The 14,828-nt window shown below is 41.7% G+C and overlaps 2 protein-coding genes and 1 long non-coding RNA gene across 10 annotated transcripts in view; 1 reads left to right on the top strand and 2 right to left on the bottom strand.

Moving 5' to 3' along the window:
* Positions 1-448: 448 nt before the first annotated feature.
* Positions 449-1,329, bottom strand: LOC127162219 (uncharacterized). Its single transcript, XR_007827277.1, has 2 exons — positions 977-1,329; positions 449-889 (listed from the first exon to the last, which is right to left on the bottom strand). It is a non-coding gene; the product is annotated as an uncharacterized LOC127162219 (long non-coding RNA).
* Positions 1,330-1,337: 8 nt separating this feature from the next.
* Positions 1,338-7,437, top strand: irf10 (interferon regulatory factor 10). Of its 4 annotated transcripts, none has more exons than XM_051104997.1 (9): positions 1,338-1,481; positions 1,597-1,774; positions 2,085-2,274; positions 2,433-2,509; positions 2,645-2,687; positions 2,772-2,873; positions 3,440-3,826; positions 3,914-4,032; positions 6,999-7,435. In XM_051104997.1, exons 2-9 carry the CDS (start codon positions 1,601-1,603, stop codon positions 7,095-7,097), a joined length of 1,191 nt encoding a protein of 396 aa, XP_050960954.1. In that variant the 5' UTR covers positions 1,338-1,481; positions 1,597-1,600; the 3' UTR covers positions 7,098-7,435. The 4 variants fall into 4 exon arrangements, with proteins under 4 accessions (XP_050960954.1, XP_050960953.1, XP_050960951.1 ...); XM_051104996.1 differs by having other exon boundaries at positions 2,642-2,687; positions 6,999-7,434; XM_051104994.1 differs by having other exon boundaries at positions 2,433-2,687; positions 6,999-7,436.
* Positions 7,438-8,160: 723 nt separating this feature from the next.
* zmp:0000000926 (uncharacterized) overlaps positions 8,161-14,828 on the bottom strand; it is a 52,791-nt gene continuing 46,123 nt past the window's right edge. For all 5 annotated transcript variants that reach the window (XM_051104991.1, XM_051104990.1, XM_051104989.1 and 2 more), the window contains 2 exons: positions 12,273-13,751; positions 8,161-9,538 (listed from right to left, as the gene is read on the bottom strand). In XM_051104991.1, coding sequence (XP_050960948.1) covers positions 9,128-9,538; positions 12,273-13,607 — 1,746 coding nt within the window. In that variant the 5' untranslated portion in view covers positions 13,608-13,751 and the 3' untranslated portion in view covers positions 8,161-9,127. The remainder of the gene's footprint in view (positions 9,539-12,272; positions 13,752-14,828) is intronic.

Genomic DNA, 14,828 nt, shown 5'->3' with positions numbered 1-14,828 from the left:
CTTACCGAAACGATTCACGCAAGAGTAATTAGGTGTTAAATTAGAACAAACACTGGAAAAAAAGTTTCCAAATACATGAGCGACAGAAAGGGAATCATGAACTATTGTATTTTCATCTCTTTTGTGCTTAATAATGCATTTATCTAAGGTGTTTAATAAAACGTTTATATCACTCCAAAATTGTTTAGGATTTTTAAAGTTATTAGAGAAACAATCTTTATAATAATTAGATTTGGCATTGTGAATCATAGTCTTTGATACATTTCTTAAACTCCTATAAGATTCTCTCTGTCTAAAGTGACCTATACGTTCTGCATTTATCCAGGGTAGGAGTTCCCCCTTGACCTCTGTCATTTTCCAAGGAGCATGTTTATCAAGCAGTCGAGTAAACTTTGAATATGAAAAAGGGCCCACGTTATCTTAAGTGGCCTTGTGTACTCACATGAAAAAAAAAAAAAAAAAAAAAGTTCAATGATCTTATTGTGTTCATATAATACCATTATACCTCATATAAAGTGGGGCCCATTAAATATTTACTCTAAATTCATCTTCCTATGTTGTCTAAGTTTTATCACTCTAGGAGGTGATGTCAAAAATACGGCCGCTGCACATAAAACCCAATAAATTCAGAATACTCACATTTTTCTGTGGAAACCGATCACCTTGAAACATTTAAGCGACTTTTTAAAAGTTAAGAATAATTATAAATAACAGTTAAGGCAAATTGAAAAGCTTAAATTTGTTTTTACCTGTTGTTGAAGTGCACTGTACAGCCTTGTGACTGTATTTTCTGAGTGTCAAACACACTGTTGCAGGACAGGACTCGTAGTGGTTTTGTGATGACAAAATCAGCAGGAGTGGTGTTTGTGTCAGTGGTGTCTGGGTGAAACTGGGTGAAAGTAGACATGTATATTTACTGCCAATAGCGGTTAAGGGGTAGATCATCTAAATGAAAATTCTGTCATGAATTACTCACTCTCATGTCGTTCCAACCCCGTAAGACCTTCGTTCATCTTCTGAACACAAATTAAGATCTTTTTTTATGAAATCTGAGAGCTTTCTGACAGACAGACAGCAGACAGCAAGGGAAACGCAGTAAGGACATCGGGTAAAACAGTCCCTGTGCCATAAGTGGTTCAGCCGTAATGTTACGAGGCTACAAGAATTCTTTTAGTTTTTCACGCTTGCTAAGAAAACCGCATCGGCCGCTTACACACTGCAAAGCGGCAGAAGTTTCAACCGCGTTTCAACGACAAAAACGAAAGCTTCACGCGTTCGTCTTGTGTCTACAGGCAGAGGTGATGCGTTCCTCAGTGCGCGTATTAAGGGCCAGGTTGTGCTGCTCGCTTCAGTCTTACGCGAACATGTCATTGTTAACAGGGAACATTCATTACATGGGAAACCGAAAGTGTTTCACTTCATACTTTTACTTTCGCTTTTAAAGCTCACTCACATGTCTGAATGCATGCAATTGTTTAACTGTGAGTTCATGTAAAATTTCATTTCTTTATGACCTTAGCGCAAGCTTTGTAGAGTAAACAAAGTCTTGGTGTGTTAGAACGGCTGTTTGTAAATGTGACTGGTGTTATGTTTTAGATTGATGGAAGACAGGTCGAGGCACATGCGACTGAGAGAATGGCTCATAGCGCAGATAGACAGCGGTAAATACGCTGGACTAAGCTGGGAAAATGAGGAGAAAACCATGTTCAGAATTCCCTGGAAACACGCCGCCAAACAGGACTACAGACAGAACCAGGACGCCGCGCTTTTTAAGGTAAACACAGGCTACGCTTTAACCGTCAAGCCCGCGTTCAATTAAGGCGATTCGACATGGGTTTAAATACCTGTGCGAACGGACCGAACTGGCTCGTGCTGGCGAGTAAACCTCTAAGTCACACGCTTTCGCTTCTATCCACACGTAGCTTTTAATTGGTATCATTCGAACTTTATTTAATGGAATTGCCCATTTAAATCCAGTTTACACAGTGTGCAAAAATAACCAATATAGCTGCTTTGCGTCAATACAATCAGGCAGAGAAGTGATTAAACACACACTCGCAAAACTGTGTCACCGTTCGTCTCAGGCATGGGCCATGTACAAGGGTAAATTTCAAGAGGGCAGGGACAAAGCAGACCCCTCTACGTGGAAAACGCGTCTGCGTTGTGCCCTCAACAAGAGCACAGACTTCCAGGAGGTTCCTGAGCGCAGTCAGCTGGACATCTCCGAGCCCTACAAAGTCTACCGTATTCTGGATGACACAGGAAGAGCTGCAGGTATTATGACAGATCTGAGCTTGTGTTCCTCAAACCTCAGCCACCCATCACCCAAATCTCACTTCCTCAGCTATATAAAGATATACACATACATAGGCAGTCATGACTAGTCCAAACTAGCTTCAGATATAAGCTAGCCTACTCCTTGTGTCTTCCAGAATCTGCTGGGAATCCACTGATATCACAGGACACTGACTGTAGCAAAGCCTTGAGAGAGACACATCTGCCCATTCAGGTACTGTTCAGTGACAACTCTTGTGGAAATCCCCACACTCACTACACCGACTGGGTGACATTTTTTCTGCCCCCTACTGGACAAATGGAGTATGTTTTGTGCAATGTAATAAGAGTTTATTTTCACATTCAGCAGGACAGTTCATTCGGTGACTCAAGCAAAAGTGCTGGATGGAGTGGTTAGTGTTTTAGTTCAGATAACAATAACTAACTAACAAAAACAGTTTTTCACTTTCATTGTGTGTGCACGTGTGTGTTTGCAGTGAACGGCAGGGCGTACGCGTGTCCCGGTACAGGCACTAAAGCCTGCGCTAACGCCGATCTTCAGTCTGTTCCTCTATATCCATCTCAGGTCCCCATAACAGGTGAGAGAAATTGTAGCGAGCTCAAATTCTAATGTTTCTTTAGTTTAGTACCATTTTATGACTGAAAGAATGAATTGCTTGCTGGGAATAAGACGCTATATAACATATGTGACCCTGGAGCACAAAACCAGTCTTAAGTCGCTGGGGTTTATTTGTAGCAATAGCCAAAAATACATTGTATGGGTCAAAATTATTGATTTTTCTTTTACGGCAAATAATTAGGATATTAAGTAAAGATCATGTTCCATGAAGATATTTTGTAAAATTCCTACTGTAAATGTATGAAAACTTAATTTTTGATTAGTCATATGCATTATCTGAAGAACTTTAAAGGCAATTTTCTCAATATTTTGATTTTTTTTTGCACCCTCAGAATCCTGATTTTTAAATAGTTGTATCTCGGCCAAATATTGTCCTATCCTAACGAACTATACATCAATGGAAAGCTTATATATGATGTATAAATCATAATTTTGAAAAAATCACCCTTATGAGTGCTTTTGTGGTCCAGGGTCACATATGTTTTTATAGAAGTAATGATATTTTTGGCACGTGTGTGTGTGTAGACTGCCGCCTGGAGGTGCGTTTGTTCTATCACGGTAACGTGGTGCAGAATCTGATAACCACGTCTCCAGATGGCTGCTTCATTCTGCACGGCTGCGCTCCGGTCGGGAACGAGCGCATCTACGGGCCTTGCGAAGCCAAAAAGGTCTTCTTCCCCCGTCCAGAAGTCGTGCACCTGCCCCCGGGCATCGCGGAAGCCATGACCCGTCTTCTGCCCCACCTGGAGAAGGGTGTGCTGGTGTGGGTGGCCCCAGATGGTGTGTTCATCAAGCGCTTCTGCCAGGGCCGCGTGTACTGGGACGGCCCTTTGGCAGAGCACAGACATAAACCAAACAAACTAGAGAGAGAGAGGACCTGCAAACTCCTGGATATGACCATCTTCATGCAAGGTGAAGAAGGGGGAGGATGATGGGGGGACCAATACTTTTTACATTTCTGTAAGCACGTCCTCACGCTGTCGCCTGTGTTCTCGGCAGAGTTACAAAACCACCGGCAGGGCGCTGGTCCCGAGCCACAGTACACAGTGGACCTGTGCTTCGGAGAGGAGTTCCCTGACCCCAGCCAGCCAAAGACCAAGAAGCTCATCACTGCACAAGTGAGTGTTCAATGGCATTGGACCGTTGTGTTTGTAAACTCAGCAGTTCTACTGCAACAATTAGAGATGAGCCGTGACTTTCAGTGTCTGTGCTGCCCTTCACAAACGCCTGTGCTGAACGTATACAACGACCACGATTTTGCCTGGTTTAGTTCAGTTTATTTGACTAATACAGAACCTCACAACTTGTTTGTCAAAGGCAGCACAAGAAAAGGCTGGCTAATAACAGCTATGGCGGCAACGAATGACATCACAATGAAAAGCTAAAACCCTCCTTATTGAACCCCAGTGTGAGACGTGCGCAATCACGTGATCGACCGCTACATTCAAATCTGCTTTTGCGCTTCGGCTGACAGCTGCGGTGCTTTACATTTTTCATATTCATTTCTTTTTTTTTTTTTTTTTTTTGTCAAATTCTTACCTAACTTTTGACCTTTTGCTGTTGAGGCTAAAAGGCACAATAAATGACATGATAATTAATGGAAGGCTGACTTTTCCATTTGTGGACATGACAAGGTTAGATTCAGATGGTAAATATAATCTGTTATGTTGGGTGTCCAACTTGGAGATAAGCACCATGTTTAGAATGAAAACATCATATTTAAAAACATGATATTAATCATATAATATAATAAAATATAAATTGTTGTCACTACTGTAAATCTAGATTTAATTACTAGGAGATCCCCTTTCAGAATATTTACATTTTAAAAAGATTTTGTTTCTGTATTTTAACATATTTTAACGACAGTATATTTATTGAACAAAAATAATTATTTTATTTTTTCAGAATAAGCAGAAAATGGTACAAACTTTACTAAAGTGATTGTTAGTGATTGATGTGGGGGGTAAAAGGCTCATACATTTATACGATTTTTAAACAAAATAAACGACTTGTATGATTTATTTTCTCACATAATCTGTTGCTCCATAGATGTTCAATACAGACGTATATATTTTTCTGCAATCATACACTGGACGCAGTGAAAAGCACATTTTTTCTTAGGATGTGCCTTTAGCCCCGTTGTACCCTACAATTCAGCCTTATTACAATAACAGCTGCTCACACCTAATATACTGACAAGCATTCGATTACTTTCCTCACTTTTTATGTTCACTGAAGACATATCTGACACAGTTTAAGTAAAAACTATTTGACATCATTTTTTCGGTGTATTTGTCCTTGGAAACAGCATCTCTTTCGCAGATCAATATGCTTTCAACTCTTTTCTTGACCACATCCTTTTCTTGAGACAGTCATACACTAGGACAGTCATGTTAATCGATTTGACTGGTTTGGATGTTATATAGAAAGGGTGGCAGCGCACTGCTTTAAAGTAAAAGGAACGGAATGGAATGTGGCATCGTGCTTTCACAATTGTTGGAAGCCAAGATCAAAAATGAAACTAAAATTCTGTTAATCGCACAGTCCTAGTCATTAAAGGGGTGGTGTGCCGGCTTTTCTCGAAGGCTTGATTGTGTTTATGGGCTGCACGGTAACGTCTTCATGCTTCATTGAAAAAAAAAAAAAAATCACATTATTTTTCACATATTTTACCTTTATTCCACACCGCTTTTCCGGTCTGTTGACTTTCTGGTTCCTCCCTCAGAAATTCGCAGTGGGCTCAGATTGGTTAGCTGGCCCAGCGTGTTGTGGTTCGCTAACTGGGGGCAGGACTTTATGTCAAATTCAGGGTTTGTGATGTCACTGTAGTCCTTACAAGCTGTTTCTCCCTTTGCATTGAACTTTGAGTAATGTAACTTTGCGTTTATGCTCAAACAGCCACATTGGACACTAACTAAAGTTAAAATGTTGAAATTGTAATCTGTGACCCCTTTAAATCATCTTTGAGAGCAAGGAGGCCCCCTGGTGGTTTTCAAACTACGCAACTTGCTTGCTTTGCGTATAGGAAGGACCGGGACTGCCACGCATGCTCAGTCGGAGTAAAATCTATTGAATTTGGAGGCCAAGGATTATTTCGATCATTTAGCTTACCCCATCGGCAGATTATTTTGCTTGTTTCAAGCAAAAACTCACTTAATTTTTCTTTTCTTTTTTCTGAAAACAAGACAATTCTTCTTGATTTAAGAATTTTTTGATATTTTGGCTGGAAACAAGACAAAAAAATCGAAGTAAGAAAAGCGTTATTTGCAGTGTGGCTAACAGCTGAAAATGAAAAAAAAAAAAAAAAACACACTTGCAACCACGAGAAAATGGCATTTGTAGGGGATGGGCTGACGAGGTATCTAGCAGCCAAGTGTGCTTTCATGTTTCTATTAGTGTTGACGATTTCCATCCCAAAAGCTCTCCAAAACTGGCTCACTCAGCTACAAGTTCAAAATTCAATCCCTTATTGACTAAACCCCATCACTTAGGAGTCAGCCTGTTTTTGCTCTTGATTGGCATCAACACCAGCAGCTGCCAACAGCATGTAATGTCATGATGACTGATTGGATGGAGTGCATGGGTTTAGTTTGTTAACCAGTTAGCCCATAAAATGTTTGAAAAGCTCCAAACCAGCCCAAATTTTGTCCACCCTCCCGATGCCACATCATTAAATTCAACACAACCCAATCTGGCAACACTGGTTTCCATCGTGCATTGCCTCAAGAAACTGCCAATCGCATGGTCTCCAACTCTGTGTTCTGTTAAATGATGCAGTCGCCACCTTCGAAAATAACACGGTCTAGTGGTTCTCACCCTTTTTTAATCCAAGCCTTCCTCCTCTCCGAATCAATACCGCAAGGCCCCCCCATGCTTTTCTATTCACAAAAACCTTTGTATTGTAGTCTTAAATTGTTGTTCCAGGCCACAGAAGTATTTTGATTCAGGGATTTGTGCTACTTTGTGCTACTTGTGCTATTTTTTTTTAAGCAGCAGTTGACTACCAGTAGAGGGCACTGTGGAATAATCATAGAGTCAATAAATCTTTTCTTTCTTTCTCTCACTCTATCTCTGTGTGTAGGTGATTCCTCTGTTTGCTGTAGAGTGTCTCCGCAGGCATAATGCACCTAATAATGTGGAGATGAAGCAATCACCGCCACACAGGAAAACCAATGAATAGACACACCGTAATCAGAACAGCACGTGTTTCAACACCCTTGTGTAGGAATTCACCTAACAATGGTAATAATAATTGTAATAATAATGGTAATAATAAATAATAATACAAAAATGTCTATATCTAACTTCAGTAAAAAGAAGACATCTACAATGTTAACTTTTGTTACTTTTGTTAACTTTTGTTGTCATTTTCTGTATCGAGCTTTGTGTCCTTTATAATCTTACTAATGTTACTAATCATGATACTGATACAATTAGATTATGATTTCTTATCTTTTTGTAAAACTATGCTTGCAAAGTTAAATTAAAATAAAGAGTTTGGCTAGTCTTTTGTATTACTTGATTATTTTAGAAGGAAAATACTGTATGACTCATGGTAGAAAATACAGCTTGTCCCGAAGAGAATTCATGTCACACTCAATGCAGTCGTTACATGTAGGCATTGTTTAATGCAGTGAACGATGTTGTAGCACATCACACAGTGGAATATATTACTTTCCAAGTTGCAGATTAAGTGGATTAGCCTTAATTCTGGCACTGAATTCTTTAAAAACAAATCCAAGTGCAATGCATTTGATAGAGAGTAATGATGGCATTGGCATGATTTCTGCATGTCCAGCGTTACAAGCTTATATAACATTTAACCTTGCCCCTATGTAACGACCGCATGATTTCTTTTCCATACGTCTGCAATATTGCCACACTGCTTATAGGCCACGTTCACACAGCTGCAGAGTACGGTCTCATATTCGGGTCATTAAAACGCTTGCACACATTTCGGTTGCTTATGGGGTGACAACCAAATCAATGACGATTGTGGTTTCAGTAACCTACAGAGATGCAGACATGAGCTATGTGGCATCTGAAGGTTTAGATCCAGTCACTGTTCTCCAGCGCTCTTTACTGAGGTACATTCATTTATTCAAGATTCAACAGATAAAAATGGCGCCTCTATTGAATTTCTGTCGTGTCAATCGCAAGACGTCGGTAACATCAGACGAACAGTGTGAACGTAGCCATAGTAACATCTTAAGGTTTTGTATTCGATAAATAATACTGTGTCAATATTGTTCTCATTTGTTTCACAAAGATGCTAAATATGGAATTAGGTCTTTTTAAATCTAGAAAGCTGTTCTTTTATTTCTAGCGAACATTGTATTACAGTCTCACAACTTTAAAAATATACATTTTCAGAGCAATTAGAACATTTATAAAGAAAATAAAAACAAAAAACTAACAGCGAACGTTACTTGAGAAACCACAAAAGAAAAACAAGAGAGAGAGAAAAATAAAGTGATAGAGTGTGCTTAATCAAGAGTAGATATACCCGTATTTGAGTTCAAAACACTAGATTTCTGTCCTTTCTCATGAGGAAATGTCAAAGGGAATCCCACAAATCCCCAGAGGACTTTTCTGATGTGTCATTAGCACCATCACTCTTTAAAAACGCCAGGCCCAGGGTCGCGTGCGTGTTTGGTATCATTCCATCGTTAGTGTCTCTTCCCTTGGTAAAAACAGGCTGGAGCGTAATGCTAAAGTGAACTAGCACATTGACCCCGCACTGAAAGCCTGGCCGAAGCCTGCTAATACATTCAGCTCGCCTGCTAGACTGAAGGAACGTACGCAGTTCGTAAGCATGAAACAAGACTGCATTACGAATATAACAGTACACTACTTCCTTTAGCATATTCACAGAACACTCGTAATATGATATATTCTCACATATTTGTGTGCTTTGTCTTTTTCTCCTCCGGTAGTATTGGTTTCTTATAATACGGATTAAAAAGACATACCCTGCAGAAAAAGGCTAGAAATTAGCATAACTAAAAGGTGCGTGGCATCACAAAGAAGTGATCTTTGATTGTCTCGTTGTGCATTTTGGACCAGGCTAGCGTGTGTTGTTCTACATTCTGAAATCACATTTAACAGGACAGGCCAGAAGGGGAACAATTTTACTAGCTATTCCATGGTATCTGTGAGGTTACAAGCAATCGGTTGCTAACCCTTCCTGTGGTGTCGATTCAAAAAACATTACTGCTGTCTCTCGTGCTTGGAGCCTTGAGGTAAATGGGTGCTAGTCTCGATTCCTGGCTCGAGCTCAGGGGCGGACCAGCGTCTCTTGCGGGCGCGGGGCCGCTCGCTCAGCGGACTAGAAGGAGGAGGCTGGACGGCCGCCGGAGACGGGGGTGCGGGTGCGGGTGCGGGGGCAGGGACAGGGAACGTCCTCTCCGCCGCGTCCCCCGGACGCACGTGTGGACGCTGTGCCGGAGGGGCCGCCGAATGAGGTGAAGCAGGTGTGGGAGTCAGTGCCAGACACACGTCGCCGGTGCTGAGCTGACGGCACTGCAGGCCATACAGCTGGGCGCTTCGCTGGGGACTGCAAGACGACCAGCCGCGGTCCCGGACGAAAAACGGATATTCTGCTAAGACTGTGAGCAGCTCCTGCCGGAACAAGAATGTACAAGAATGTCAGGTTGCAAGGTCACCAGTGATGACAGGAAAGCGACGTCATACTCGGAGACAGAAATTCATCAAGATTTTAAACGCACACGGTTTCTGAAAAACATTTCAAACGGACCATTTTTCATCGGCAGGACTTCCCAGTACACGATTAGCTCAATAATTCACCATCAGTTTTCAGCAAACGCTTTACTTTTAACCATGATGCTAACTTATCATATGCTCCAAATAGCAACATTAACTACAAACAAGTCGTTAAAAAAAAAACATTTTTTTCTTACTATCAAGCTTCATTTAATAATAACAACGCCAATGGACCTCGTAAATTTCTTTTTCCCACTTCAAGTCAACTACACGCAGTTTTTCTGTTCAACAACTGCATTGCAGTTAACATTTTCATCAAGTCAACTGGTAAAAGCAGATGATGCTTGAGTTGCATGTTTCATGAGTTCCCAGGAGGCCTGATTTTGATTCCATCTAGTTTTGTATCATACCAGTTTTCAAACAAACTCAAGCAATGTAGTCACTTTGAACCTAAAATCTTATCCTATTTTAAACCTAAAATAATATCTTACTTCAAGGTCTACTTCTACTACAGAAATAATATTAGAAATAAACCAAAACATAAAATTCACAACTTCAACTGAAAAACGTATAATATAAAATACGAAGCATTGAATTACTTTCAGCCAATCGTTGTCTGTCAAAAAAACTCTCTGACAAAACAACATTGTTGTGATTTCTCATATTAAACAACTCTTATTTTGTCGTGAACTCCAAATACAGCTTGCTCCAAAAAGAATATGTTAATACGTTGGCTGTCAGTTCATAAAGTGACCTTTCTTATTCCTCTCAAAAGGCAGCTTCCATTTGAAAAAGCTAATCTGTTCTCACTTCCAAGGCATCCAAAAATTAAAAATCAAATAAAAATAAATAAATAACAATCATACCATAATGTCAAAATTATACCCCGGCATAAAGGTCGCTGTCTCCTTTGATGCCTATTGAGAACGAAACTGACACATTTTAAGCAACCAGATTTTACTGGTTTACTGTTTTGAGTGTAATGAACTTTGTAATTAACTCTCTATAAATTTACATGAACTTTTGTCAACTTTCTTTGCGGTGGTGATCACATGATTGCATCAGCTGGCAATCTGTATGAAGCTCACAAGCAGTTATCTGATTAACTTAAGCAGACTCTAGCCTGTTTATCGCCCGAATGGGAGACCATCTGAGAAAGCCAAGGTACTGCTGCAAATGGGTTTCAAACATGAAGGAAGCGCTTTTAGGCTTTTAGCTTCATCTTTTTAAGATCAATGTTTTTTTTTTTTTTTTTTTTTTTTTTACTCATTATATACAAAGGGCCAGATTTACTAAACAAAGAAAGCACGGATAGGACTGGAAAGTTCAGCAGTTGATCTACTGACAATGTGACACAGACATCTCATTTCAATAGTGACCAACGCAATCTACCAAGAGCTGGGCAAATTAGCGTAAGGATGCACTGTTCAGATAATGTCATCCTCTGGCATTCCAAATTAAATTAATATGAGTGTTCTCAACATATTGCATATTCATTAAGGTCTTTAGTAAGTCCTGACAGCAGAAGAGCGTTTGTGCTGGTGCAAGCTGTTAGTAAATCTGGTCCTATGTCTATAAAGGCTAATGTAATGCTTTTGTGGAGCAGGAAAAGCGCCTTAGTCTAGCACAGTGGTTCTCCAACCGGTCCTGAAGTACCACCAGACCTGCACATTTTGTATGTCTCCCTCATCTATCACAGCTGATTCATCAGCTCATTAGTGGGGACTGCGAGACCTGAGGTAAGTGTGTCGGATATAGGGAGATATACAAAATGTGCAGTGCTGGGGGGACTTCATGGACAAGTTTGCAAACCACAGGTCTAGCATTTGCTGTCAGGTCATAGCCAAACAGTTTTAAATAGCAACCTTTTATAACACGAGATTTTGTTCAAATGTATTTAACAGTATGAAAAACTGAGTGCTCACAAAGCTACAATAAACTTTGTAACCTGTAAGTTGTAGTAAAAAAAAATAATAATAAAAAAATTTAAAAAATCAGTTTGTTTTGATTTACATGAATACCCATTGCCAAGATTTCCTTTAGCACAACTGTTCTCAGTTCTATTGCGTATCACTTTTATTCTGATGATACCCAACTTCCCAACCAGACAGAAGTTTTGTTAGTATGAATATGTTAATCTTAAGGCTATGTAATCCAAAACAATTGGAAAAAAAATCACAAGTTATAGGCTTTCTCTCTACCGACCAGTAAGGATTTAATGACATCATTCAGAAGCGGCCATTCCCTACATTTATAAGCAGAAATGGAGGCTTTGTCTGAAACCCTTCACTTTTAGGGGATAGGGAGCAATTCATGCTTTCCATTAGGGGGAATGAAATCTGAGGGGTTTGCCAGTGTCTTGCGAACCTCCACAGCGTGCACTTCAACAAAGATCACAAAGATCTTATTTTTATAGCGATAGTGTGTTGGTTGTATAATAAGTTTCGAAGTCAACTGTCATGGCTTACTTGTGTTTGTGTAACTAGTTTTAATTTATTAGTTGTTTTTAAAATGTCCTTCTTTTTGTGTAGTACAGCGTTAATAAAAGCATGCTTTAGTAACATTTCCCTTCCCTTGACTTGACTTTGCGGTACATTTTGATTTCTGTACATACTTCTTGCGCTAGACTCACCTGAGTGTTGCGGTCTGTGAGTAAGACCTGCAAGTGGTTGAAGCCGTACGTGGGTCCAGGTGAGATTAACAGAATAGTGCAGGTGCTCAGGTGAAATTCAGGCAGGGTGTCGGCACTGCGCAAGAAATCCTCTGTCTTCAGCTCCTCCACCCTCTTCAGATGGCCGCCGGCCAGCTCGATCAGGGAACCTTTGGCAAAATGAGGTAGGACTGCTGAAGGGGGTGGGTCAGGGCCAGTAAGCACAGCCACGGGAGGGCGGTAGGAGCCTGCTGAGGGATCCCATTCAACCCCGTGGCTGTTGTGTTGGCTTTGTAGGAAGTGCTGGGACTTCCTCGGGGAGCAGGACACAGAAGGACTAAGTTGTGGGTACTTCTGAGAGTTATGGTGAGCAGATTGGCAAAGGGACCCCACAGCATAGTAGATCTGAGCTCCAGCCTGAGAGGCACTACCACCAAAATGGTCCTGAGAAGTGACTGCCTTCCCCGTCTTTGTGTCCGATGAGGGGGGTGTTGGAGTTTTGGGCGTTCCCCGAGGGTCCCTGTCCCACGGTGAGGAATGTGCACCTGTGCTCTCTCGTGGCAGAAGGCCTTTTCCGGTGGTCTGTCCTCTTGTGCTCTCCTGTCTTCTCCTGCCATTGGCATGCGGACCATCTAACCTGGTCGCGCTGTCGTTCTCGCAGTCGTCGCAAGGGGGCATCCTTCTGCTAGGCCCAGACCCGCTATTGGTGCCCTCAACACCGTTGGGCCTCCTGCCTTGGTACCTGAGTCTGCTGTCAGGGAGGGCGTCATGGGGATAAACCGGAGGCTGTGCAAAGAGGTGAGGGGGGAAGAGAGATGAGCTATAGTCTTGTCGACCGGGGCCGTAGGACCACATTTCTCTGGACTCGGCTGCGTAGACACTTTTGAACATGGGCACAGAAATGAGCGGTTGCACGCTGATCGGGGGGATGTCACTGCTCAGCCAGCGAGAGTGGTGGGGAACGGCGTTCTCCAGTCCTCCATCCATACCCCGTCCGCACAGCGTCTCTCTCCAGGGCGCTGAAGCGGCCCCTCGCCTCTCTCCCACCTGGACCGGCAGGTATGAGTGATGCATGGAGGGAGCGTAGGACACCTGCCAAGGCAACGACAGAGGAAGGGGTGGCAGAGTGGGCAGAGGGGGTGGTAGAAGGTCCCCACTCTCTCTGTGACCCTCTGTGGAGTAGTGCTGCCTTCGGCTTCGAAAAGGGGCAGGGGGTTTGAAGTCATCCTCTGGGGCAGGCTGATCTGACGAGCCCTGTCGGGAGTCCCGCTTTTCCGGGGGGAGACACTCCTTGCTGCGCTCTGGGCTTGGATTCATGGGACAATCCCCCGGGCCTTCTGGGCCACTCTAGGTTACATGGGCCGGGAAGAACGAGGGGCTAGGAGAAAGACACGTTCTTCTGTTGATCAGCATCACGCACACCACGTGTCACACACGGCCACGTTCGGAACTCCCACTCACCTGAGAGAAGAAAGGGCAAAATTAATAAACAAATACAAATATTACTGACCGTTTTGCACTAGTCCTAAACAGAATTTAAATATTTGAGTCACAGACAAAACTCATTTCTGAATGTCACTGCAGTACCTCAGCAGATTCACCACATTTTAAAGTTCATCATACATTTTAAAGAGTGTTCATACACTTCCTGGGGCCTTTGCCTTCGGTTCTGTTATTGGTTATTTTATTATTATTATTACTTAAACTGTTTAAAAGTTATTTAGTTGCAGATTGCAACATTTGTGTGCATTGGGAGAAATAAATCGTCCAACTGAAATTCTGATCTGTTCTAAATATAACGTCCATACGATTATAACCATATTGCGGTTGTGCTACCAACAAACACACAAAAACATATACTGATAGACAAACACTCAAGATGCATATTCTCACCCACACACATTCAGGTATGGCAACTACATTCCAGTTCTTAAATAGGTTGCTTCTGTTTACTAAGCTGTGATGGGAATCTCCGGACTGATTCCAGAATTTTTCAGTTCACTGTTACTGTAAGTGACTGGGAAAGTTACCTAACAATTAAAGATCACTAAGGGGTATACAGAGGCATTTAGAACACACACACACACACCCACACACACACACACACACACACACCCACACACACAAAGGCTTAGAACAGCGAAACTTGCTTGTTTCATTCACACCATCTTGTGGGGGAGTTTCTCTAATGTCAATCCAGCACTCTAAATTAGACACTTACATTTGACTGCAATACACAGCCAGCACATCTGGTCTCTTTCTCAACGCCTCTGTCTACCACACTGTCTGCATGGATTGAACCCAATACCCTGCTGTTGTCTCCATGGAAACTGAGTCCATACATCTACAGTGACCAAAGAAGGCTGAGAGGGTTATATACAGGGATTTTATCAGGAAATGTAGGCTGACAAACTGTTCTTTCTCATCACATAAGAGCAGGCTGCTAAAACAACTTTAAGCAAAGTTGAACGCAAAGGAGACTTTTCTGTGTGTTCTTACAAGTTCCTTCTATTTATGTGAACTGAAGTTCTAGTGCAA

The sequence above is a fragment of the Labeo rohita genome, unplaced genomic scaffold (genome assembly GCF_022985175.1).
Source record: "Labeo rohita strain BAU-BD-2019 unplaced genomic scaffold, IGBB_LRoh.1.0 scaffold_86, whole genome shotgun sequence".
NCBI lineage: Eukaryota > Metazoa > Chordata > Actinopteri > Cypriniformes > Cyprinidae > Labeo > Labeo rohita.
This window is presented reverse-complemented; position numbering and strand designations above follow the sequence as displayed.

Excerpts from the sequence above, each read along its gene's own strand:
- irf10 (XM_051104995.1), top strand. The coding sequence starts at position 1,601 with ATGGAAGACAGGTCGAGGCACATGCGACTGAGAGAATGGCTCATAGCG. Across the intron at positions 2,275-2,432 it reads TGACACAGGAAGAGCTGCAG|AATCTGCTGGGAATCCACTG; the intron begins GTATTATGACAG and ends TGTGTCTTCCAG. Across the intron at positions 2,874-3,439 it reads ATCTCAGGTCCCCATAACAG|ACTGCCGCCTGGAGGTGCGT; the intron begins GTGAGAGAAATT and ends GTGTGTGTGTAG.